We start from the raw sequence: 23,395 nt of genomic DNA, 5'->3' as shown, positions 1-23,395 counted from the left end.
CTGACTCGAGGATGGGCACACACGTGGACTCAGAGACTCACCACACATGTTCTGGAAGATAGGCCACTAAACCACAGCATGGCAGAGATCAAAAGCCCAAGTTCCCCAACTTCATTCTAAAATACTCAGGCGCCTCCGCCCAGAAGCCACAGGCTGCCTGGTGCCTGCACAAAGGGGACAGTCAGGGCACGGCCAAGCCAGCGGGACAGAGTGGGCCCCCATGGATGCTGAGGGCGGTCCAGGGGCACTGGGCTGCAGTGGTCCCTAGGGTAGCTCCCCTCAGGAAGACGCACTCCCCAGCCCCAGCCAGGAACAGTCCCAGAAGGCACTTTCAGGAACCAGGTCCTTTTTAATTGAACAGCCGAGCCTGGTGAGTGGGGAGGGAGGAGCTGGCCTGAGGGCCGGGGGTTAGGGAACTGGGGCCATCGAGCTGAGGGGAAGCCCCTGAGGCCCGAGCGGAAGACCTTCAGAGTCAGTGTTAGGTGCCCGGGCTAGGGTAGGGGTGGGCCTCAGCCCTGTAGATGGTCAGGGCTCCAGGGGGCTGGGGTAGAGCCCTGGAGTTGGGGTCCCTGGTCGGGACAGGGCCCGGCCTGTCAGTCATAGTCGGCGTCATCGAACTTGGTGCTGAAGAAGGCGGCGGAGCCCTTGGCCAGCCGAGACAGGTGCAAGGCGCCGGTCACCACCAGCACCAGGAGCAGGAGCGGTGGCACCAGCGCCCACATCGTGGCCAGGATGTTGTAGCACTTGGCCTTGGAGCCGAGACGCCGGGCTGCCTCCAGATCTCCAGCCACCTTCTGGTCTCGGGCCTGCGGACCAGCAGCAGAGCCAGGGCTCCACAGGTTTGCGGGCACTGAGGGCCCCGCCACCCCCACCCCAGGCAGCCCCTGGGTCCGCACCTTGAGGGGCCCATGCTGGACCCAAAACCTGGCTGGAGGGGAGAGGCCTGAGGGGGTGCTGTCTGGGCTGGACTCACTCCCTTCACTGCCCCCAGCTGGACACAGGGGCTTGACCTTCCCTGGGGGGTCTTGGGTGGTAAATGGTTCAGCCTAAGGTGGGGCTGAAGGGAGCCTCTGCACCCTCCCACTCCAGTCAATGGACTCAGTGGCCATCCCAAGCCAGTCCTTCCGGGACTCCCAAGGGTAGGGGGTCCTCAGTGGTGCTGGGAGGCCGCCACCGCAGGAGCTGAAGCTAGGGAGCTGTGCTACCGTGTGAAAAGCCCCATTTGAAAGAAGGGGCTCCCTTGGGTTAGGCCTGATCTACCCTGGGTCCTTTGGGACAGACTAGACCCCCCCCCCCTTTCATTTTTATGAACAGCAGTCAGAAGCCCTCGTGGGAGGCAGGCCTCCCCCCACAGTCAGGCTGTAGCACAGCCCGCAGAGTCCTGCACCCTGGCTTAATAAGCAGCCCCCACGAAATGCCCCTGGGCCCCCACGAAGCACCCCAGGCCCACCTTGATGGAGTAGGCCAGCGCCAGGAAGCCGAGGCAGCACAGGTTCAGGTAGAGGGTGCTGAACACCGACCAGATCAAGTGGTCTCGAGGTGGGGGTCGCGGCGCCCCCAGCGCCAGGGCCGTGTGGGCGCTGCCGTCGGCCTTGCGGGGCGTCGGGGCCCCGGGGTCCTCGCGGGGGTACGACGTGTCCATGGGTTCCAGCGCCGTCTCCTCGCTCGGACTCCTGCTTCGAGGGTGGGCGCCCCGCCGCTTATAGCCCCCGCCGCGCCCGGCTGGCCGGCCCGCTGCTAAATATAACGACAAATGCCAGCCGGCCGAGCGCCGCCCCGCCCGCCGCGCCCGCGAGCCCACCGCCCGGCCGCAGGGAGCCCCGCCCCTCAGAGAGCTCCCCCCTCGCCGGGCGCTGGGGCGCCGCCAGAGCCCCTCCTACCCTGGGGTCCAGCTGGGAAGCCCCCATCCAAGGCGGCCGGCCCAGGCACGCGGGGGCTGCGGTCTGCCCGCCAGAGGCCCCTCCCCCGCGGACAAAAGCGCGTGGCGGCGCCGGGTCAGGGCCGCTGGGGCTGGGTGCCGCCTTGGCTTCTGCTGTCCTCGGCAACGCCCAGATCACCGTCTGATCACCCGTGTCCAGCCTTACGGGTATGACAGTCCCCGTGAGTGCCGGTGGGAGACGTCCAGGTGGAACTGGACAGTGCCAAGGAGAAAACGGAGTATGGAGAGAGAAAGCGGGGGGTGCGCGTGCTGGGGGGCGGGCTGTGCCTGGGCCCTGCTGTTGGAGGCTGCAGGGAGCCCTCCTCCCCCTTGGCAGGCAGCTGCCGCTCAGTCTGGTTGCTTCTTCCTCCCCAGTCCAGAGCTCTCTGTGGCGGATGAGCTTTTTATGTCTTAAGCTTGGTCTCACCTCCCTGCAGACGGCCCAGCAGCATCTGTGTGCCTGCAAATCACGTGTATGTCAAGGGCCAGATTGGATGTGAGAGGTGGACCATAAAGCAAGCTGAGCACCAAAGAACTGATGCTTTTTGAACTATGGTGCTGGAGAAGACTCTTGAGAGTCCCTTGGACTGCAAGGAGATCAAACCAGTCCATCCTAAAGGAACTCAGTCTGAGTAATCATTGGAAGGACTGATGCTGAAGCTAAAACTCCAATACTCTGGCCACCTGATGCAAAGAATTGACTCATTGGAAAAGACCCTGATGCTGGGAAAGATTGAAGGCAGGAGGAGAAGGGGACGACAGAGGATGAGATGGTTGGATGGCATCACCGACTCGATGGACGTGAGTCTGAGCAAGCTCCAGGAGTTGATGATGGACGGGGAGGCCTGGGGTGCTGCAGTCCATGGGGATGCAGAGTCGAACACGACTGAGCGACTGAACTGACTGACTGACTCGGATTGATATGACCAAGTGCCTGCTCCGTGGAGGAGGGCTCCTGGGTGCTCCAGCCTGCTCCTCTAAGGGAGACCTCAGGCTCCCAAACCTTCTGTCTGAGTTGGGACTGCTGTAGCTAGTGCCCAGACCAGTGACTCATAAATCACAGAAATGTTCCTCTCACTTTTCTAAAGGCTTGAAGGTCTGAGATAAGGGTGCCAGCGTGGGTGGGCCCTCATTGCAGACAGCCTGCTCCTCCCTGCTCCCCTCTGGTGGGAGGAGCTGAGGGGGGGATCCACCCTCATGACCTTCTGCCCTCCTAATACCGTCACTTTAGGGTTTCAGTAGGGATTTGGGGGAACACAGGCATCCACTCCACTGTGCCCTCTGCCCAGTCCCCGCCCCCTGCACAGGAGGTGGCCACCGGCCACCTTGTGTGATGGTCCTTTTCTGCACCCTTTCCCTGCCGCTGGAAGATGTGAGCGACGAGACACGTCGTCTTCTTTCTCTCATCAGAGCCAGTTTATCCTCTGCCTATAAGTCTTTGAGCAGCCCTTCAAGAAGCCGTATCAGATGTGCCTTAATCTTTGTGTTACTCATTTCTTAAAGGAGTTTTAATCTATTGGGCTTTAATTATTCGTCCCTCACCCATCCAGCTCCACCCATTCCCCTGCCCCTTCTGCCCCTCACACCAAACCCGCTTGGTCCCAATTCCAGGATGGGCAGAATCTCAGCGCCGCTGGCCCCAGACAAGCGCCCTTCCCCTGGATTAGCGCAGCCGCTCTGCCTTCCCTCTGCGGCAGCCAGAGCGGGCCTGTTACAGCAGGAAGCACATGCTCCGTCAACTTCCTTGACTCAGGAAATCTGCTTTCAGGCCCACCCCTATGCGATCTTGTCTGTTTGGAATATCCCTCGCAAATGGCCATTCTATTCTAGGTTGTTTACTGAGACTTCGCCATTTTTGTCATGTACACAGCTTCTGGGGCAGCAGTTCTTAGATATAAATAAACAGTTGTGCCGGCAGGTGGCGAGCTCCTTTCTTATATCTAACCCTTGGGTTCTCTCTGAGACGAACTAATACCTCAAGAGAACTTGCCTCTGAGATGCGGATTGTGCGTGATTCGTGGTGTACCTCGCTGCTCAGTTTTCTTGGGTTTGATGAGCAATCTGGAGTCAATGTAACCAATTCTATAATCAACTTACCCTAACATGTGAGTCCTTAGGTCGGGAGGCAAGTGGTGTAACAGCTCTCAAGTGCCTAATCTGCACTACCAGGTTTTGCTGCTTGTTTTTCTAACTTGCAAACTTTGCATTCCCAGCAGGACTTGCACTAGACCCAGTCCAGCTTAAACTGGTAGTAACTCACTTCGAGATCCAGTTCAGTTTTTAAATGAGACCCAGCCTGCCTCCGGATGGCAAACACCAACAGTTCCTAACATGGAGTCTGAGGACTGGGAGAGGATTGGACCAGCAGAACCCCACACGTGAAGAGTACAGCCAGGGCCTCCACACCGACCAGAAACTGTGTTGGGGCTCACAGTCCCCACCTAGGTGCTGAGACAGATTTGTGGGGCTGGGGTTTTGCATCCAAAATAGGGAACTCTGAAAGCTGTGGCTGGGGGGGCCTCCCAGTGAGAGATTGGTTGCCCAGTGCAACCAAGGCAAGGCGTGGGTGCCCAAGGGGTTGGGGGGGGGGTCTATGTCTCCACTGTCCCAAAACGTCCTCCTTCCCTGCCTCGTTAGGAAAGGTACATCCTTCACACTCAGATAAATTCGATCTCGAGTCTGGTCCAGAAGAGAGAAAGATGCTGTGAGGACACTGCCCCCTGGTGGGTGAGTGGCCGGCGAAGGGGCCTGAGCTGAGGGAGGGTGGGCCCCGGGGCTCCTGGGGAGGCTGAGAGTCTGGGAGGAAGAGGTGGAGGCCCCAGGAGTGGGGGGCCCACTGGGCACTGGCCTGCTCAGGCCCTAGGGGATGGGCAGGGGTGGGTCCCCATCGGGAAGGATGGGCACTGCAGTCCAGCAGGGGGGCCCCTGAGTCACGGCCCCTGGTTGTCACCTGGACCCTCACCACCTCTCCTCCCCTAGTCTAGGGACCAGAAGATGGTGGCCAGAGCCACGCTCCACTGCCAAGTGCCTGGACGTCTGCGCCCTGGGCCTGGGCCTCCTTCTGACCATCAGGGTGATTGTTCTTGCGTGTGCACACCCGACTGCCACCAGGGGACTCTGTAGTTTGTGCAGGATAGCAGAGGCTATTGCCCCTGGCAGGCGCCCCACGAGCCACCCTGTCCACTGCTGGTCCTGCCCCTGGGGCCATGGCCCTGCCCTTGTCCCCACCCTTTTATAAAGCAGTTTATACCTGAATAAAGCAGTCGTTGGAAGGACTGATCTGAAGCTGAAGCTCTAATACTTTGCCACCTAATGTAAAGAGCCGATTCATTGGAAAAGACCCAGATGCTGTGAAAGATTGAGCTCAGGAGGAAAGGGGGCAACAGAGGATGAGGTGGTTGGATGGCTTCACTGACTCAATACCCATGAGTTTGAGGGAGATAGTGAAGGACAGGGGAGTCTGGCGTGCTGCAGTTCATGGGGTCCCAGAGAGTCGGACATGACTTGGGAACTAAACAACAATACCTGTCAACAATTGAATTCAACACACGTGCTAAGTCACTTTAGTCGTGTCTGGCTCTGTGCAACCCTATGGACCTAGCACCACCTGGGAATGCTCTCTTCTTACCTAGAGCAGACAGGAGGCTCCTTCCCCCAGCATCCTACTGGCCAAATGCTCCACCCTTGGGAACTTCAGCTATGCGGAGGGCTGGCAGAGCAGCCAAGGAGAGAAAGGCTTTTATGCTCAGTGGCTCAGTTGTGTCCAGCTCTCTGTGACTGCATGACTGTAGCCCACCAGGCTCCTCTGTCCATGGGATGCTCCAGGCAAAAATACTGGAGTGCCATTTCATCCTCCAGGGGATTTTCCCAACCGGGATCAAACTCTCGTCTCCCGAACTGGCAGGCAGATTCTGTACCACCAAGCCACAGAGGAAGCCCCAGAATGGTAGCAAATCTGAAATTTGTTTTGAAAACTCTACCTTATTGAAAGGGTGGGATTTTTCATACTCAACATGGCTAATTACAGGGCTTCCCTGGTGGATCAAGATGGCTCAAGGAGACCTGGGTTCGATCCCTGGGTGAGGAAGATCCCCTGAAGAAGATAATGGCAACCCACTCCAGTACTCTTGCCTGGAGAATTCCATGGACAGAGGAGCCTGGCAGGCTACAGTCCATGGGGTCACAAAGTGTTGGACGTGACTGAGTGACTAAGACCTTGGCTTTGGTGGCTAACTATATGACCCAAAACATTTAAACCTATTCCCATGTATCATATTCATGTTCCAAACACAAATTAGCCCTACCCTTTATGCCAATTCTACTGCGAGACAGATGGGAGGCAGTAAGATGACAATGAAACCGTATCGAAGAGACGGAGAGTAACAGAACGTCTAGATGCGGCCAGAGCCTCTTTTCTGAAGCCCTAGAAGAGAGCTTCACTGTTCTGCCTGCTTTTCTCTAATGGGTCTGGGCATTGCGATGCCATCTCATTTTGGATGTAACCGTGAAGTAATCTATTAACTGCACCTACGCGAAACTGGAAACGAACAGAGACGGTTCTGTCGTTTTTGAGATTGCATCCAAGTACTGCGTTTTGGACTCTTTTGTTGACCATGATGGCTACTCCATTTCTTCTGAGGGATTCCTGCCCACAGTAGTAGATATAATGGTCATCTGAGTTAAATTCACCCATTCCAGTCCATCTTAGTTCGCTGATTCCTAGAATGTTGACATTCACTCTTGCCATCTCCTGTTTGACCACTTCCAACTTGCCTTGGTTCATGGACCTAAAACATTCCAGGTTCCTATGCAATATTGCTCTTTACAGCATTGGACCTTGCTTCTATCACCAGTCACATCCACAACTGGGAATTGTTTTTCTTTGGCTCCATCCCTTCAGTCTTTCTGGATCTATTTCTCCACTGAGCTCCAGTAACATATTGGGCGCCTAACGACCTGAGGAATTCACCCTTCAGAGTCCCATCTTTCTGCCTTTTTGTGCTGTTCATGGGCTTCTCAAGGCAAGAACACTGAAGCGGCTTGCCATTCCCTTCTCCAGTGGACCACGTTCTGTCAGACCTCTCCACCATGACCTGCCCGTCTTGGGTGGCCCCGCATGGCATGGCTTGGTTTTGCTGAGTTAGACAAGGCTGTGGTCCATGTGGTCAGATTGGCTAGTTGTCTGTGATTGTGGTTTTCAGTCTGTCTGCCCTCTGATCCCCTTCCTGTTCGTCTCCAAGTCAAACCGTTCGATATCATGGTAATCCAAGTCTATGCCCCGACCAGTAACGCTGAAGAAGCTGAAGTTGAACGGTTCTATGAAGACCTACAAGACCCTTTAGAACTAACACCCAAAAAAGATGTCCTTTTCATTATAGGGAACTGGAATGTAAAAGTAGGAAGTCAGGAAACACCTGGAGTAACAGGCAAATTTGGCCTTGGAATGTGGAATGAAGCAGGGCAAAGGCTAATAGAGTCTTCCCAAGAGAACACACTGGGCATAGCAAACACCTTCCTCCAACAACACAAGAGAAACCTCTACACATGGACATCACCAGATGGTCAACACCAAAATCAGATTGATTATATTCTTTGCAGCCAAAGATGGAGAAGCTCTATACAGTCAGCAAAAACAAAACTGGGAGCTGTCTGTAGCTCAGATCATGAACTCCTTATTGCCAAATTCAGACTTAAATTGAAGAAAGTAGGGAAAACCACTAGACCATTCAGGTATGACCTAAATCAAATCCCTTATGATTATACAGTGGAAGTGAGAAATAGATTTAAGGAACTAGATCTGATAGATAGAGTGCCTGATGAACTATGGAATGAGGTTCGTGACATTGTACAGGAGACAGGGATTAAGACTATCCCCATGGAAAAGAAATGCAAAAAAGCGAAATGGCTGTCTGGGGAGGCCTTACAAATAGCTGTGAAAAGAAGAGAGGCGAAAAGCAAAGGAGAAAAGGTAAGATATAAGCATCTAAATGCAGAGTTCCAAAGAATAGCAAGGAGAGATAAAAAAGCCTTCCTCAGTGATCAATGCAAAGAAATAGAGGAAAACAACAGAATGGGAAAGACTAGAGATCTCTTCAAGAAAATTAGAGATACCAAGGGAACATTTCATGCAAAGATGGGCTCGATAAGGACAGAAATGGTATGGACCTAACAGAAGCAGAAGATTTTAGGAAGAGGCGGCAAGAATACACAGAAGAACTGTACAAAAAAGATCTTCATGACCCAGATAATCACGATGGTGTGATCACTCACCTAGAGCCAGACGTCCTGAAATGTGAAACCAAGTGGGCCTTAGAAAGCATCACTACGAACAAAGCTAGCGGAGGTGACGGAATTCCAGTTGAGCTGTTTCAAATCCTGAAAGATGATGCTGTGAAAGTGCTGCACTCAATATGCCAGCAAATTTGGAAAACTCATCAGTGGCCACAGGACTGGAAAAGGTCAGTTTTCATTCCAATCCCAAAGAAAGGCAATGCCAAAGAATGCTCAAACTACCACACAATTGCACTCATCACAAATGCTAGTAAAGGAATGCTCAAAATTCTCCAAACCAGGCTTCAGCAATACGTGAACCATGAACTCCCAGATGTTCAAGCTAGTTTTGGAAAAAACAGGAACCAGAGATCAAATTGCCAACATCTGCTGGATCATCAAAAAAGCAAGAGAGTTCCAGAAAAACATCTATTTCTGCTTTATTGACTATGTCAAAGCCTTTGACTGTGTGGATCACAATAAACTGTGGAAAATTCTGAAAGAGATGGGAATACCAGACCACCTAACCTGCCCCTTGAGAAATCTGTATGCAGGTCAGGAAGCAACAGTTAGAACTGGACATGGAACAACAGACTGGTTCCAAATAGGAAAAGGAGTAGGTCAAGGCTGTATATTGTCACCCTGCTTATTTAACTTCTATGCAGAGTACATCATGAGAAATGCTGGACTGGAAGAAACACAAGCTGGAATCAAGATTGCTGGGAGAAATATCAATAACCTCAGATATGCAGATGACACCACCCTTATGGCAGAAAGTGAAGAGGAACTAAAAAGCCTCTTGATGAAAGTGAAAGAGGAGAGTGAAAAAGTTGGCTTAAAGCTCAATATTCAGAAAACAAAGATCATGGCTTCTGGTCCCATCACTTAATGGGAAATAGATGGGGAAACAGTGTCAGGCTTTATTTTTTGGGGCTCCAGAATCACTGCAGATGGTGACTGCAGCCATGAAATTAAAAGATACTTACTCCTTGGAAGAAAAGTTATGACCAACCTAGATAGTATATTCAAAAGCAGAGACATTACTTTGCCAACAAAGGTCCATCTAGTCAAGGCTATGGTTTTTCCTGTGGTCATGTATGGATGTGAGAGTTGGACTGTGAAGAAAGCTGAGCGCCGAAGAATTGATGCTTTTGAACTGTGGTGTTGGGGAAGACCCTTGAGAGTCCCTTGGACTGCAAGGAGATCCAACCAGTCCATCCTGAAGGAGATCAGTCCCGGGTTTTCACTGGAAGGACTGATGCTAAAGCTGAAACTCCAATACTTTGGCCACCTCATGGAAAGAGTTGACTCATTGGAAAAGATCCTGATGCTGGGAAGGATTGGGGGCAGGAGGAGAAGGGGACGACAGAGGATGAGATGGCTGGATGGCATCACGGACTCGACGGACGTGAGTCTGAGTGAACTCCGGGAGATGGTGATGGACAGGGAGGCCTGGCGTGCTGTGGTTCATGGGGTCGCAAAGAGTCGGACACGACTGAGCGACTGAACTGAACTGAACACAAAACTGGAAAACGCTATCTATAAAGAGTTCTGCAAACATGGAATCGTGATGTGCGGTATGTTTTTTCTTGCTTCATCCCTGCTAGAAAGATGAAAGTGAGTCTCTAATTATGGCAAAATGTAGCTTCCCTCATGGAGAAGGCAATGGCACCCCACTCCAGTACTCTTGCCTGGAAAATCCCATGGATGGTGGAGCCTGGTGGGCTGCAGTCCATGGGGTTGCTAAGAGTCAGACATGACTGAGCAACTTCACTTTCACTTTTCACTTTCAAGCATTGGGGAAGGAAATGGCAACCCACTCCAGTGTTCTTGCCTAGAGAATCCCAGGGGCAAGGAAGCCTGGTGGGCTGCCATCTATGGGGTTGCACAGAGTCAGACATGACTGAAGCGACCGGATGCCATGATCTTCGTTTTCTGAAGATCATGATGTACTCTGCATAGAAGTCAAATAAGCAGGGTGACAATATACAGCCTTGACGTACTCCTTTTCCTATTTGGAACCAGTCTGTTGTTCCATGTCCAGTTCTAACTGTTGCTTCCTGACCTGCATGCAGATTTCTCAAGAGGCAGGTCAGGTGGTCTGGTATTCCCATCTCTCTCAGAATTTTCCACAGTTTATTGTGATCCACACAGTCAAAGGTTTTGGCATAGTCAATAAAGCAGAAATAGATGTTTTTCTGGAACTCTCTTGCTTTTTCCATGATCCAGCGGACATTGGCAATTTGATCTCTGGTTCCTCTGCCTTTTCTAAAACCAGCTTGAACATCAGGGAGTTCACGGTTCACGTATTGCTGAAGCCTGGCTTGGAGAATTTCGAGCATCACTTTACTAGCATGTGAGATGAGTGCAATTGTGCGGTAGTTTGAGCATTCTTTGGCATTGCCTTTCTTTGGAATTGGAATGAAAACTTACCTTTTCCAGTCCTGTGGAATATATTATACATTATATACTATATTTATTAACAGTTTTAAATATCTTTAGTTTTTCTGTAAGAAAATCTTTTTGTAAGAGGAAGTTAATGTTTAGTAATTAATGTTTTTAAATCTTATTTTATTTGGAAATGACCTAGCTATTTAATAAATATAAATTTAGTTTAGTACAACTCTAGAAATTTAAATTATCCCCAATCCTAACAGATTATTTTAGATTATAATAACATTATAATAATAGATTATTCTATTAAAATATAATTATTTTAATATAGTTTATCTAAAAGTTTTTATCTCATTTATATATTTTTATATATATATAAAGAGTTACCTTTTTGTTGACAAATTTAGTTTATCTTAAACCTAGGCATAATAAAAGTATTATATAATGTTGATGACTTAAGACATGTCTTAATTAGGTTAGCAATTATATTTAAATTATATTTATATTTAAATAAACATTATATATATTTAATATTTTTCAGTTCACGTGAATTTGAATTTAAATAGAGCTTATTAACTTCATATTTTCTAAAAACAAAGCTGGTATATCGATGGCAGCGCTGCCAGATGTTGAGGGTTTCAGGTAAAAGATGGAATTTGCCCCCGGATTCTGCTGAAGGGGGCCTGGGGGTCCCCGCTTGGAGTTCCCTGGAATAGGCTTGCTTCCAGTGTCCATAGTTCTTTCAGTTTAGACGTGCAGTCTTTGGCCCAGTGCATTCCTCTACGGTATCGAGGGCAGATTTTTGGAGGTTTTTTATTTTTATATATTTTTTCTTTTTCTTTTTTTTTAATTAGCTTTCTTAGGGCTGTCCCTTTTTAAATGGCTCTTATTTCCGCCAGCAAAGCATCCTTTATTTCCCTTTCTTAAGGCAGCAGCTATTGTTTCGGCTGCCATATGCGTCTTTTGAGTTTCTAGTCCTAGATTGCGACAAGCCTTCAAGTAGTCGATAGTCCCTTTCTCACGGGCTGGAGCCACAGCTTTTAGGCATTCCTGATTAGCATTATCACAGGCAAGAGATTTCTCTAGTTGCCTTTTGGCTTCTTCTCCAAATACAGTGCGAGAAATAGCATTTTCTAATCTAGGTGAAAAATCCGCATACGTTTCGTTAGATCCCTGGGCTTTAAATAAGTGATGAGTAAGGCAGAAAGGTGATGGGGCTTTCCAGCCTCTTTACCCACGTCTTAGTACTTACTGGCCAACAGTAGGCCCTGGGGTCTCTCTGTCCGAGAATCTGCCTATGAGTACCAGGTCCCTGTTCTTGTTGCGTTCCTTTAATGGACCGGAACCTGGTGGTCTGGAGTCGACTGATATGAAAGTAAAGGAGAGAGAAAGAGGCTGATATTCTTTGGTTTACGCAGAAAGCCAATAAAGCCCCTGACATGGGACTTGCTCTGTTCACAGAGGCCTCAGGAACCCTCTTGATGGAGTGAAGACGCAGAGCGCCTTCTCGAGAGGGTCTTAGAAGCCCGGGCAGGAAAGTGAACTCAGAGGGCCTCTGCGCTCCAAGGGATCAGCCTGCAAAAGAGAGGGAGAGAGAGAGAGAAACACACGGGGACCAGAGCTCTGAAGGAGCAAAGGTGTTTTACTTAACATGGTGTGTGTATATATACTGTCTTACAAAGTCGTTATTCTTAGCAAAGATAAAGATTAAAACTCCAGACTTACAAAACATAGGCGATCCATATTGAAGAGAGAGATTTGTAGATAATCACTTACCGTAAGTTCACAAGGAGGAAGAGGGTACTCATCACTGTATAGGAAAACTAACGAAGGAAGTGCCTGGATTCTTCAGCCCCGGAGAGGCTTGCCTCCCCTCTTAATCCCTCAGTATTCAGGAATTAACAAGGAGCAGAGAACTCCTGACAGATCCGAAACAGCACACAGGAAGCCTCCTGTTAAATGTATCACGACAGGTGTACCCAACAATTTGCCAGAACTCTTTGTTCTGAGGGAATGGAGACCCACCTGCCTCTTGTTTGAGGATCTTGGCATCCGTCTCTGCTGCTGCTTTAGCCCCTGAGTCATGAGCCTCTGCTCAGCCTTATGTACACACGTTCGCCACTGCCGGCATTCTGCCCGCACCTTGGGGTGTATGTGGCAGCCCCCTTTCAAAGAAATCCACATGGCGATAAAGGAAATGTGAACGAGAGAAATAAACACCTGTTCACTTGATCTGAAGGAGCATCATGACCAGGTCAATGCCAGCTGGAGCCAACTGACAGAGAAAAGAGCCCGTGGGCGGCGGCCTCTTCCTCTTCCTGGCCTCGTCTCTGCAGGTGTCCCGCTTCCCTGTTCTGAGCGCAGTCTGCATTAAGACGGTCCTTAGGGTATTAGTCTGCTGTCTTCTCGGCTTGCCTGCTGCTGAACAAAGTCACTGTTCTTCCCTAACACCTTTCTCTCAACTCGCTGGCCTGTCCTGTGAGCTTGGATGAGGTAACAGTTACAGATGCCGTCCTCATCAGTATCTCCTGGGCTTTGGCCTCTCATACTACTGAATGTATCCCCCAAGATTCTGATTTGTCCACGATGCTGGAGACCCCTGGTCCTCCCTGAGGCCAATTTCTTTTCTATTCCAAACGTCACTGCAAACTACAAAAGACCCCTTGGCAATCTCTTACTGAATTCAGGCTCTTACTGTTACTGAGTCCAAGCTTGTATGCTCACCACCTGACAGGCCAATGCATCAGGAAACCAGATGTTGGGACACCCTATAGTAACTTTATTTGCGCAGATGAAGAAGACGTCAGACTCAAGTTCCAAAGAACCATCTTCCCTGAGTTAGAGTGCAGGTTTCTTCTGTACTGAAAGGGAGGGGGTTGCCGCAGCCTCCTTCCAGGCCTTGGAGGGGATGTGACGACTGTGTGTTCCTGGAGCTGCCCGTGTAGGTCTGGTCACGATGTTTCTGTAAACCTCCAGGAGAGGAGTATTATTCTCTGTTCTGCACCCTTTTCCCTCCTATTTGAATGAAACACTGTTATGCATATCTCAGGCTATAGGCAACATTCATTCATTTTTTAATTTTTCAATATTGGCTGCCGGGTCACACAGCTTGTGGGGTCTCAGGTCCCCAGCCAGGGACTGAACAACGAGGGCACGGGGCCCTAAACACTGGACCAGCAGGGAGCTCCCGAGGCCACGTTCTTTCGGCTTTGAGGAGCTGGGGTGCTGAGCCAGTGCCGCAAAGATTAGAGATAAGGCAATAGATCCGATACGGAGTCAGGTTTGTTCTTTGTTATCTTGCTGCTGCTGCTAAGTCGTGTCAGTCGTGTCCGACTCTGTGCGACCCCATAGACGGCAGCCCACCAGGCTCCCCGGTCCACGGGATATTCCAGGCAAGAGCACTAGAGTGGGGTGCCATTGCCTTCTCCGGGGAGAGGAAGTGGAGAGTGGAGGAAATCAGTATTTGAAAACACGCTGGGTGAGAATGTCCTAAAACTGTTGGAAGCCCAGCCCACAGATGTAAGCACCCGGAGAAGTCTCTTCCAGAACAAATACAAACAAGTCCACACCTCTACACACCAAGTGAATCTGTAGCGAATGAAAGGCGTAAACACAGTCATAGACACTCTGGAAGTGACCCAGATCTGGCAAGAAGTAACAGCTCCACCATAGCTGACGCCACAGAGACTGCAGAAGCAGAAGCTAGCGGCCTGTGTGTTCAGCTCAGACCTGACATTCTTTACCGTGCGAAAGCACTTTTCAAGAATGAGGGAAGATTGCTTTTTTTTGGAAAACAAAAATGGAGGGGCTTTGGCCGCCAGCAAGCCCCCACCAAAGGGAGCTCTCCACACCGAAGGGAAAGGATTTGGATGGACTGGGTGTGAAGGGGTGAGAAGCCACGAGGCCTGTGTGTGGTCTGCCCGCCGGTCGCAGTGGCACCAACAGCGACCACATCGTCACGTGCTAGAAAACGAGAAGTTGACGAGAACGCAGCCATGGCATACTCAGGAGGGGGGCAGGCCCTCCGTCCCGGCATCAGGCAGGGAGGCACCTCAGCGTCTCAGAGTGATGTCTTCACTGTAACCAACCCCCGCTCGAATAACAGGAAAGTGGGGTGGACTATCCACACTTTTGGATGAAATCATAAAATAACAAACGTTAGCCTAACCGGAGATATTCTGGAATTAGTAAGAGTCTGGTGAGGGTGCCGGATGCAGAGCTCACAGGCAAACACTGGCTGGGTTTCTGCCTCCAGCCGATGGCCATCAGGCATGAAGCAAGCTGCCGGCCTTCTCTGGTGGGTGGGTTGCAGAAGTGGTGCCTAGTCTCCAGCCCAGCCCACGCCCCCACGGGTCTTGGATGAGGAGCTTCTGTGGCCACATTTGCAGACCTTTCTACACGTGTCTGCTTAATGAGTATGAAGGGAGCGACATGGCCAGTCCCCAGACCACACTGCAGAGCCCCTCACACACTTCTGTCTCTGAGGGGACTCTGCTGTGGCCCTGAGAACAAGCCCCGGCTGACATACTGGAGGATGAGCATGCCCACAGAAGGGCTGGCATTGTCCCCTCAACACGCAGCTGGCAGCAGATGGCGATGGGCCCAGCCAAGGCCAACTGAGGCTGGTCCGGGTCAGCGGGAACCCCTGGACTCTTGGGCAACAGCAAACACTTCTTGGTATATACCACTGAGGTTTTGTGGCTGGTCATTATGCAACTTTACTGTGGCAACAAATAATTGGAACCAGAAAGAGACAGCGTTACACAGCCCCCAGAGCAGCCACCCTTGGTGTCAGGCGGGCTCTCAACAGCAGCGTCGCCCCTTGCCGCCACCAACAGCAAGTGGCTCTACTCTTGGACAGACGAGCTGTGGAACAGTCACACTGAGGACACAAGATCGGCCAGGACAAATGAGCTGCAGCCACAGCCAGGGCAAGGCTCAGAGCGTGATGCTGAGAAGGACGAAAGGCGCCAGAGAGGACAGCATCCTTTCACTTTTTTCGCTATTTGCTGTTTCTAGTCGCCAAGTCGTGTCCGACTCTGGTGAATCCTGGAATGGCAACCTTCCAGGCTCCTCTGACCTATCAATTCAAAATAGGCAAATCAGTGTTCAGGTTCAACCTGCGCTGAATTAGGCTCAGTTTAACCTCCACCTAGGGCTTAAACGTCACACCAAGGGCAAGCGTATGCACAGCATAACGGCCCAGAGGGCTGTGAGCTTCACAGGGCTGGCGTGGGACTCCTCGTGGGGCGGTGGCAGTGGGTGACCTGTGAATGGGTGGTTTTGCAGGCGTTTGCATTTTAGCAATTTGTGAGGGAGGACTTTCATGTTTCTTGCATTTTGGTGTATCTGTGAAATTTCACAGCAAGGAAAGGTTAAAAGTATACGCAACTAACAACACAGACAGCGCGTAAGGCCCAGCAAGCGGAAACGCCAGGAGCGGGTGGTTTGATACGACCTGCTTTCCTGAGGTCGTCAAAACTCTACCCGGAGAATGCCTGGGAAAACGCGAAAGCAAGGCCAGGGTCTCCTGCGGGCAGCGGATGGGCTGGGGCCCCAGCTGACCGCTAGGAAGGGGGCATTGCTCAGGACACATGGGTCAGCCCCAAGCCCCTGTGTCCCCATCTGACTTCACCCCAGGAAGGGGCCTGGGGTTTCGCCTCCCTCAGTCAGGCAGGGACCAGGGAAGGGGCCTGAGGCTGGAGGCAGAGGAGGGGCACTGGGGACTCAGCCTGGCTGCACTGCGACCGGGCGGAATGGAGCCCCACATTCACACCTGGCCAAGAAGACCTTGGGGTGCTCCTTCCTGTGTCCCCTGGGGGACTATCTCGAAGCCTCCTCCAGCCCCATGAAGACTGAAAGTGAGGCAAAGGAGGCCTCGAGAGGCCTTGTGTCAAGTGGGCAGACTCTGGGCTAAAGCGAGGGGTCCCTGAGGCCCACACCTGTGGCACAGACCGGGGAGCAGAGGCGGGCGTGGTCCTGCAGGGCCCGGCTGCTGTGCTGCGGAGCCGGCCCTGGGCGCGCCCCACTTGCTGCTCTCACGGCCCTCGGAGACCCCAAGGCTCTCCCAGCCCCTTCTCCCCACAGAAAGCCGGGGCCCCAGGGCTGCTGTAGGTCTCAAGCCGGCACAGAGCCTTGGGATCCAGGCGGAGGCTCTCAGGGGACAGAAGCACTCCTCCACATGCGCGTCAGCTTCTGAAGCTTTCGGCTCGCTCGGGCCCACGTGCCGGTCCCGCCCGGCGCCCCTCTCCCCACAGGGCTCGCTCCTGCTTTTCTTCACTCTTTCAGCCTCTGCTCTTCACGCCCGCCTCCCCCGCCGCCCCGCAGTGCAGGTATCTGCCGTGCCAGGCTGAGGTGGGCAGGTGGCCTCAGCTGAAGAGCGGCTGGAGAGGCTGTGGTTTTACGTTTTGCTGCTGGGCTGAGGCGCTGTTGCTCTTCCCACCCCAGCCTCCCTGGACTTGCTCTGTTTCTTTTCACCTGGTCTCACCACCAGCCCTTTTCTCTGAGCTCAGAGGCCAGAACATGCAGAGCAGCAAACAGCACGTGGTAGGTATTTCTGACCAACCCCTGGTCCCAGGGATACAAGGCTTTAGGTTCCGGGCCCACCTTCCTAACATTGCAGGGAGCCGGGTTCCCCTCATCAGGCAGGTTCTCCGGATAAAAGATCTGCTCTGGAGGGCTGGAGGGGCAGCCAGGCCCAGGGAAGGCGGGTCTCTCTGCTGTACCTTCTACTAGGCCCTCTGAGAGGCTGCACAGGCCCCCTACACCGGGGAGGGGTCTGCTTCACTCAGCCCACCTTCCAAAACGAAGCTCATCCAGAAACACCCCCAGACCCCCAGGATAACCTCTGACCAAACCTCTGGGTCCTGAGCCTCTGTCAGGCTGACACACAGCCTTCAGAGCACACAGCTTCACTGGGTCGGTCTTTCCAGCCTCTGGGAACACGGTTTTGTTGCTCTCTCCTGGCCTGAGGCCACAGTTACAGGGCTTCCCCTCGCTGGTCAGGGTGAGCTGGACTGTGCTGAGGCGGCACAGTCGCCTGATCCCAGGGCCGGCCAAGAAAGCTCTGTCCCTGCTGCCGCTAGAAGCGGGTGGGCGGCCATGGGCAGTGGGCTCCTCTCACCCAGGGGCCCAGGAACCCCTGGGCCGGGGTGAGGGCCCACCGTGGGCTTCCTGAAGGCCACAGGGATGTGGGGAGTCCGCATGGTGCCCACGAGTGACCCGCACCTACACCCATGTCCCAGCTGCAGCGGGACTTGGAAGGGTGGGGGGCGGGGGGTGGGCACGCAGGCAGCGGGTTCGCAGAGGGAGGAGGCGCCTCCAGCAGCTCCGGGCCTGCGTGCTGCTGCGAGCGTGGGAGGCAAGTAGAGCCTCCCCAAAACCGGAACTCGCTCTGGCGGCCCCCGGGCAGCTGGGCTGTGAGCCCTGGCTTCAGGGCCGCCCTGGCCGCGTGGCAACTGCGACGTGAAAAGGTACTTCTTGGGGACATCCCTGGTGGTCCAGTGGTTAACAATCTGCCTTCATATGCAGGGGAGGCAGGTTCAATCCTTGATCGGGGGAATTAGGACCCCACATGCCTCAGGGGCAGCTAAACCCACTCCAGGCAACTACTGAGTGGGCCTACCCCAAGTAAGACCCCATGCAGGGAAATGAATAAATAACTATTAAAAAGAAAGAAAGAAAAAGTACTCCTTGCCTGTAGCAGCCGGAGGGGCTGGACCTCACACCCCCAGGAGAGGGTGGCTCCTGCAGGACAGTGTGTCAGAGTGCCTGTGGCCGGTGCACCTCTGATTTCCTGGTGAGGCAAAGCGCTGTTTAGCGGCTACTCCATTTTGGCCAGGAAGAGACCCTGGAGAGACTTGCTTTTCCTTAGAATGCCAATTTGTGAAATTTCAGAGGCTGGGATTCACAAGAAGAGGAGCTGTCTTTATACACCTTAGCCATGTTCAGAAATCTGTTTTATACTGTGTTAATCTGATAACCAGGATGGTGTGATCACTCACCTAGAGCCAGACATCCTGGAATGTGAAGTCAAGTGGGCCTTAGGAAGCATCTCTACAAACAAAGCTAGTGGAGGTGATGGAATTCCTGTTGAGCTGTTTCAAATCCTAAAATATGATGCTGTGAAAGAGCCTCACTCAATATGCCAGCAAATTTGGAAGACTCAGCAGTGGCCACAGGACTGGAAATGGTCAGTTTTCATTCCAATCCCAAAGAAAGGCAATGGCAAAGAATGTTCCAACTATTGCACAATTGTACTTGTCTCACACGCCAGCACAGAGAAGGCAATGGCACCCACTCCAGTGCTCTTGCCTGGAGAATCCCATGGACAGAGGAGCCTGGTGGGCTGCAGTCCATGGAGTCGCTAAGAGTCGGACATGACTAAGCGACTTCACTTTCACTTTTCACTTTCATGCATTGGAGAAGGAAATGGCAACCCACTCCAGTGTTCTTGCCTGGAGAATCCCAGGGGCGGGGGAGCCTGGTGGACTGCCATCTATGGGGTCGCAGAGAGTCAGACACGACTGAAGCAACTTAGCAGCAGCAGCACACGCTAGCATAGTAATGCTCAAAAAATTCTCCAAGCCAGGCTTCAACAGTACATAAACCAAGAACTTCAGATGTTCAAGCTGGATTTAGAAAAGGCAGAGGAACCAGAGATCAAATTGCCAACATCCGCTGGATCATAGAAAAAGCAAGAGAGTTCCAGAAAAATATCTACTGCTTTATTGACTACGCCAAAGCCTTTGAGTGTATGGATCACAACAAACTGTGGAAAATTCTTTAGCAGATGGAAGTACCAGACCACCTGACCTGCCTCCTGAGAAATCTGTGTGCAGGTCAGGAAGCAACGGTTAAAACTGGACATGGAACAATAGATTGGTTCCAGATTGGGACAGGAGTACGTCAAAGCTGCATATTGTCACCCTGCTTATTTAACCTATATGCAGAGTACATCATGCAAAATGGAGGGCTGGATGAAGCACAAACTGGAATCAAGATTGCCGGGAGAAACAGCAATAACCTCAGATATGCAGATGTTATCACCCTTATGGGGGAAAGTGAAGAATAACTTAAGAGCCTCTTGACTAAAGTGAAAGAGGAGAATGAAAAAAGTTGGCTTAAAGCTCAACATTCAGAAAACTAAGATCACGGCATCTGGGCCCATCACTTCATGGCAAATAGATGGGGAAACAGGGGAAACAGTGACAGGCTTTATTTTTCTTGGCTCCAAAATCACTGCAGATGGCAGATGGTGACTGCAGCCATGAAACTAAAAGACGCTTGCTCCTTGGAAGAAAAGCTGTGTTCAATCTAGACGGCATATTAAAAAGCAGAGACATTACTTTGCCGACAAAAGTCCGTTTGCTCAGAGCTATGGTTTTTCCAGTGGTCATGTATAGATGTGAGAGTCGGACCATAAGGAAAGCCAAGCGCAGAAGAATTTGATGCTTTTGAACTCTGGAGTTGGAGGAGACTCTTGAGAGTCCCTTGGACTGCAAGGAGATCCAACCAGTCCATCCTAAAGGAAATCAGTCCTGAATGTTCATTGAGGGGACTGATGTTGAAGCTGAAACTCCAATACTTTGGCCACCTGATGCGAAGAACTGACTCATTTGAAAAGACTCTGACATTGGGAAAGACTGAGGGCAGGAGGAGAAAGGGACGACAGAGGATGAGATGGTTGGATAGCATCACCCACTCGATGGGCCTGAGTTTGAGCAAGCTATAGGAGTTGGTGATGGACAGGGAAGCCTGGCATGCTGCAGTCCATGGGGTCACAAAGAGTCGGACACAACTGACTGACTGAACTGAACTGAACTGAATCCAACCCTTGGGGGACTGTGGGAGGCTCCTTCAGGGCAGGCCACACGGGCTGCTGGGTGCTGACTTGCAACCAGGAAGGACCCAAACCCTGCCTGGAGCGAGGACTCAGAACCGGGGGGCCAGTGCCCCTCAGAGGGGAGGCCTGTGCTGCCGGGGGCCTGGCAGTTGGGGTGGGGCTCCTCTGGGCCTGGGGGGTGAGGCCGAGTGGGGCCTGGCAGGGGCCCTGAGTGGGGACAGTGGGCGCTGCAGCAGGCTTGGGCCCGAGACCCCCTGGCTGGGGAACGTCCTGGGACCACACCCTAAATAGGTCCTGACTTGAGTGCCTGGGGCAGAAAGCCAGCTCTTGGATCGCGACCATCCCACCCTGCCTGTGTGTATCGTCTCTGTGATTTGCTCACCTTCCCAGTGCCAGGCCAATTCATACATTTACAAAACAACAAGAAATTTAAGCTTCTGAGGAAGCAAAACTGACATGAGGCAGGGTTCGGGCCCCACGAAGGACGCCCTCCAGCATCCGGCTCACTCCCAAACTGGCCAAAGCTCGGCCTCGTGACCCCAGCTCTTAGTCCTCCTCGCTGGTGTCCACACTGCAGCCACCACCCTAAGACATGTTTTCAGGGGAGCAGGAGGTGGCTGTGATGCGGGACCCTGCGGGCTCAGCTCCCACGAAGAGCACAGTGGCCAACATCCAGACTGCACTGCGGGCGTGAGCACACCGTCTGGCCCCTGCTCGACACGCTGCGCACGAACACCTGCTGCCGGGCTTCGCGCTGCTCGCCCACTCGGTGAAGGCGGGTGGGCACCTGGGGGCGTCTCCAGGGAAGTGCGTGTGAGCCTGGAGAGGGCCCTGCCCAGAGGGCACATGGGCTGGGGAGCTCCTGAATGTGTTGTCCTGTGTGTGTTCTGTGTGTGTGTGTGTGTTGCGTGTGTGCGTATACTGACGTGCAGGGCATGATGAGGCTGCAGGAGGTTCGTGGGAATGACCAGGATCAACCTTTTATCCCCTGGTGGGGAGAGGGGCCAGTGAAGGGGCCTGAGAGGAAGGCAGGGTGAGCCCTGGGGCTCCTGGAGAGGCTGACAGTCTGCGGGACGCAGACGGAGGCCCCGGGAGGGGAGGGGGGTCCGTGGGCACTGGCCTGTTCAGACTCCGGGGAACGGGCAAGGGAGAGTCCCTGCTGGGGTGAACGGGCACTGGGGGGGGGGGCCAGAAGGGGGGCCTGAGCCACAGGCCTGGCGGCCCCTGGACCCTCACCTCCTCTCCTCGTCCAGTCTAGGGACCGAAGGTGGCTGGCGACGTCTGCAGCGCACAGCTCGGGGTCGGGTCGCGCATGAGTCCCCCTCCATGACGGGGGTCTGGGCTGGCCTCCAGCCGCTTCCTGCCTCCAGAGTCCTTCCCAGACCCAGAGAAGCAGGTGGTCCAGCCCCGAGACATCAGTGGGGCCTAGAGCTGCGCCTCCGCCGCCAGCGCCTGAATGTCTGGGCGCTGGTCCTGAGCCTCCTTCTGACCATCATATTTATCACTGTTTTTGCCACTGGATCAGGGCCTAGTTTCAGTGTTCGGTTTAGGATTTAACACAGCAAGGAGGCTAGCAGTAGCTGCTCATGGCCAACACCAAGTCCTGGACGGTCCACAGCAGGCTCCGCACCAGCGGCGGTGGCCCCTCCGCCCCGACCCCTGCCCTTTCCTGCCGCAGTTTACAGAGACCCAGCTGAAGGCTGGTGAATTCAATAAAGTGCACGGACGGTCCCCAGCCGGTCCCCAGCCTGCCTCGGCGGCTCAGCGCCCTCCCCCGCCCCGCTGTGCTGCTCTGGTTTTGCTGGTTTCTGGCTTCCAGCTGGGAGCAACAGCTGGAGTAGGGTCCCAGGATAGGCGTCCCTCCTTTCCCAAGGCCTGACCCTGATCCCAGGACACTCTGTGTCCGGAACACCCTTGACCCTCGGGATCAGACAGTCAGTTGGCAGGGAGCAGCTGGGCTAGGGTGACTGCGGCAGCCCAAGCTCTCTAGGGAGGCACTGCTCTTAGTATCTGGGGGCCCGTCTCCCTCCCAGCTGCCGGGAAGGTCCAGCCTGCTGCACCCCGCTGCTGCCTTCTCCAGCCTATCCCGGCTCCTCCAGAGGGTGCCAGGGGATGAGTGGCCTGAGGCAGCACAGGGCAGCTAGAGTGAGGAGCAGCCACCTTGGCACCAGGCGCTCTGGCCCTGGCTAAACCCTGGAAAGGTCAGCCCCCGACGAGGGAGGCAGCCCCTTCCTGTCCTCTCAGGGCCCTGGAGGTGCGGGCGCTTAGGCAGCCCAGGGCAGACCACGTTCACGAGCCAGGCTGCGGTGGCGGAAGCCCCCCCACACTGATGTCCATCCCCGCTCCCCTCTGTGATCCCCGACCCTCCCTCTCACTTCACCCTACCTCCCCCACCCCTCAGAAGTGGCTGGGGGTAGAGGTCTCTGGGCAGGTCGTGGGGGCCCTGGGGGGGTGGTAAGGAGAGGGGGGCAGCTCCAGGGAGGGTGTGTCCTGGAGGCGGGGCTGGACCACCTGCTTCTCTGGGTCTGGGAAGGACTCCGCAGGCAGGAAGCGGCTGGAGGCCAGCCCAGACCCCCATCACGGAGGGGGACTCGTGCATGACCGGACCCTGGGCTGTGCGCTGCAGAGGGCGGGAAGGACGGGCTCCCAGTCACATGGAACTCTTGGTCCCGCTCTGCCATGGCCCCTCCCGGGGGGCCGCACGGGCCCACATTTCCTGGAGCCCCTCGGGGGACTGGGCCTCTGCACTGTGTCCTGCCCTCTACTGTGCCTCTCAGGACAGAGTGCATAAACCGGAAAGCCCACCAAATGCCTGAGCCAGGCGGAGGCTGGAGCAGCCCCTGCCCTGCCCAGGACTGTGCTGGGGATGCGGGTAAACGAGCAGACCAGAGCTGGGGGGCAGGGCTGTGACCTCCCCCACAGCAGAGGGCTCCGGAGACATTCGCAGGCGCGTCCCTCGGGGCGCAGTG

General features: G+C 53.6%; 1 protein-coding gene and 1 long non-coding RNA gene across 4 annotated transcripts; one reads left to right on the top strand and one right to left on the bottom strand.

Annotated features, from left to right (window-relative positions):
- Nucleotides 1–329: 329 nt before the first annotated feature.
- On the bottom strand, nucleotides 330–3,829 carry IFITM5 (interferon induced transmembrane protein 5). 3 transcript variants are annotated; one of them, XM_069565911.1, is made up of 3 exons: nucleotides 1,881–2,378; nucleotides 1,451–1,737; nucleotides 330–806 (listed from the first exon to the last, which is right to left on the bottom strand). In XM_069565911.1, the coding sequence occupies exons 2-3, from the start codon at nucleotides 1,640–1,642 to the stop codon at nucleotides 594–596; spliced, it is 405 nt and encodes a 134-aa protein (XP_069422012.1). In that variant the 5' UTR covers nucleotides 1,643–1,737; nucleotides 1,881–2,378; the 3' UTR covers nucleotides 330–593. The 3 variants fall into 3 exon arrangements, with proteins under 3 accessions (XP_069422012.1, XP_069422014.1, XP_069422011.1); XM_069565913.1 differs by having other exon boundaries at nucleotides 1,451–1,734; nucleotides 1,881–2,296; XM_069565910.1 differs by having other exon boundaries at nucleotides 1,451–3,829.
- Nucleotides 3,830–3,912: 83 nt separating this feature from the next.
- On the top strand, nucleotides 3,913–5,203 carry LOC138426899 (uncharacterized). The gene is made up of 4 exons (XR_011251829.1): nucleotides 3,913–4,023; nucleotides 4,135–4,363; nucleotides 4,556–4,645; nucleotides 4,898–5,203. It is a non-coding gene; the product is annotated as an uncharacterized lncRNA (long non-coding RNA).
- The last annotated feature ends 18,192 nt before the right edge of the window (nucleotides 5,204–23,395 follow it).

This window comes from Ovis canadensis, chromosome 21, assembly GCF_042477335.2.
Source record: "Ovis canadensis isolate MfBH-ARS-UI-01 breed Bighorn chromosome 21, ARS-UI_OviCan_v2, whole genome shotgun sequence".
Lineage (NCBI taxonomy): Eukaryota > Metazoa > Chordata > Mammalia > Artiodactyla > Bovidae > Ovis > Ovis canadensis.
This window is presented reverse-complemented; position numbering and strand designations above follow the sequence as displayed.

Excerpts from the sequence above, each read along its gene's own strand:
- IFITM5 (XM_069565910.1), bottom strand. The coding sequence starts at position 1,642 with ATGGACACGTCGTACCCCCGCGAGGACCCCGGGGCCCCGACGCCCCGC. Across the intron at positions 807-1,450 it reads CGCTGGCCTACTCCATCAAG|GCCCGAGACCAGAAGGTGGC; the intron begins GTGGGCCTGGGG and ends GCTGGTCCGCAG.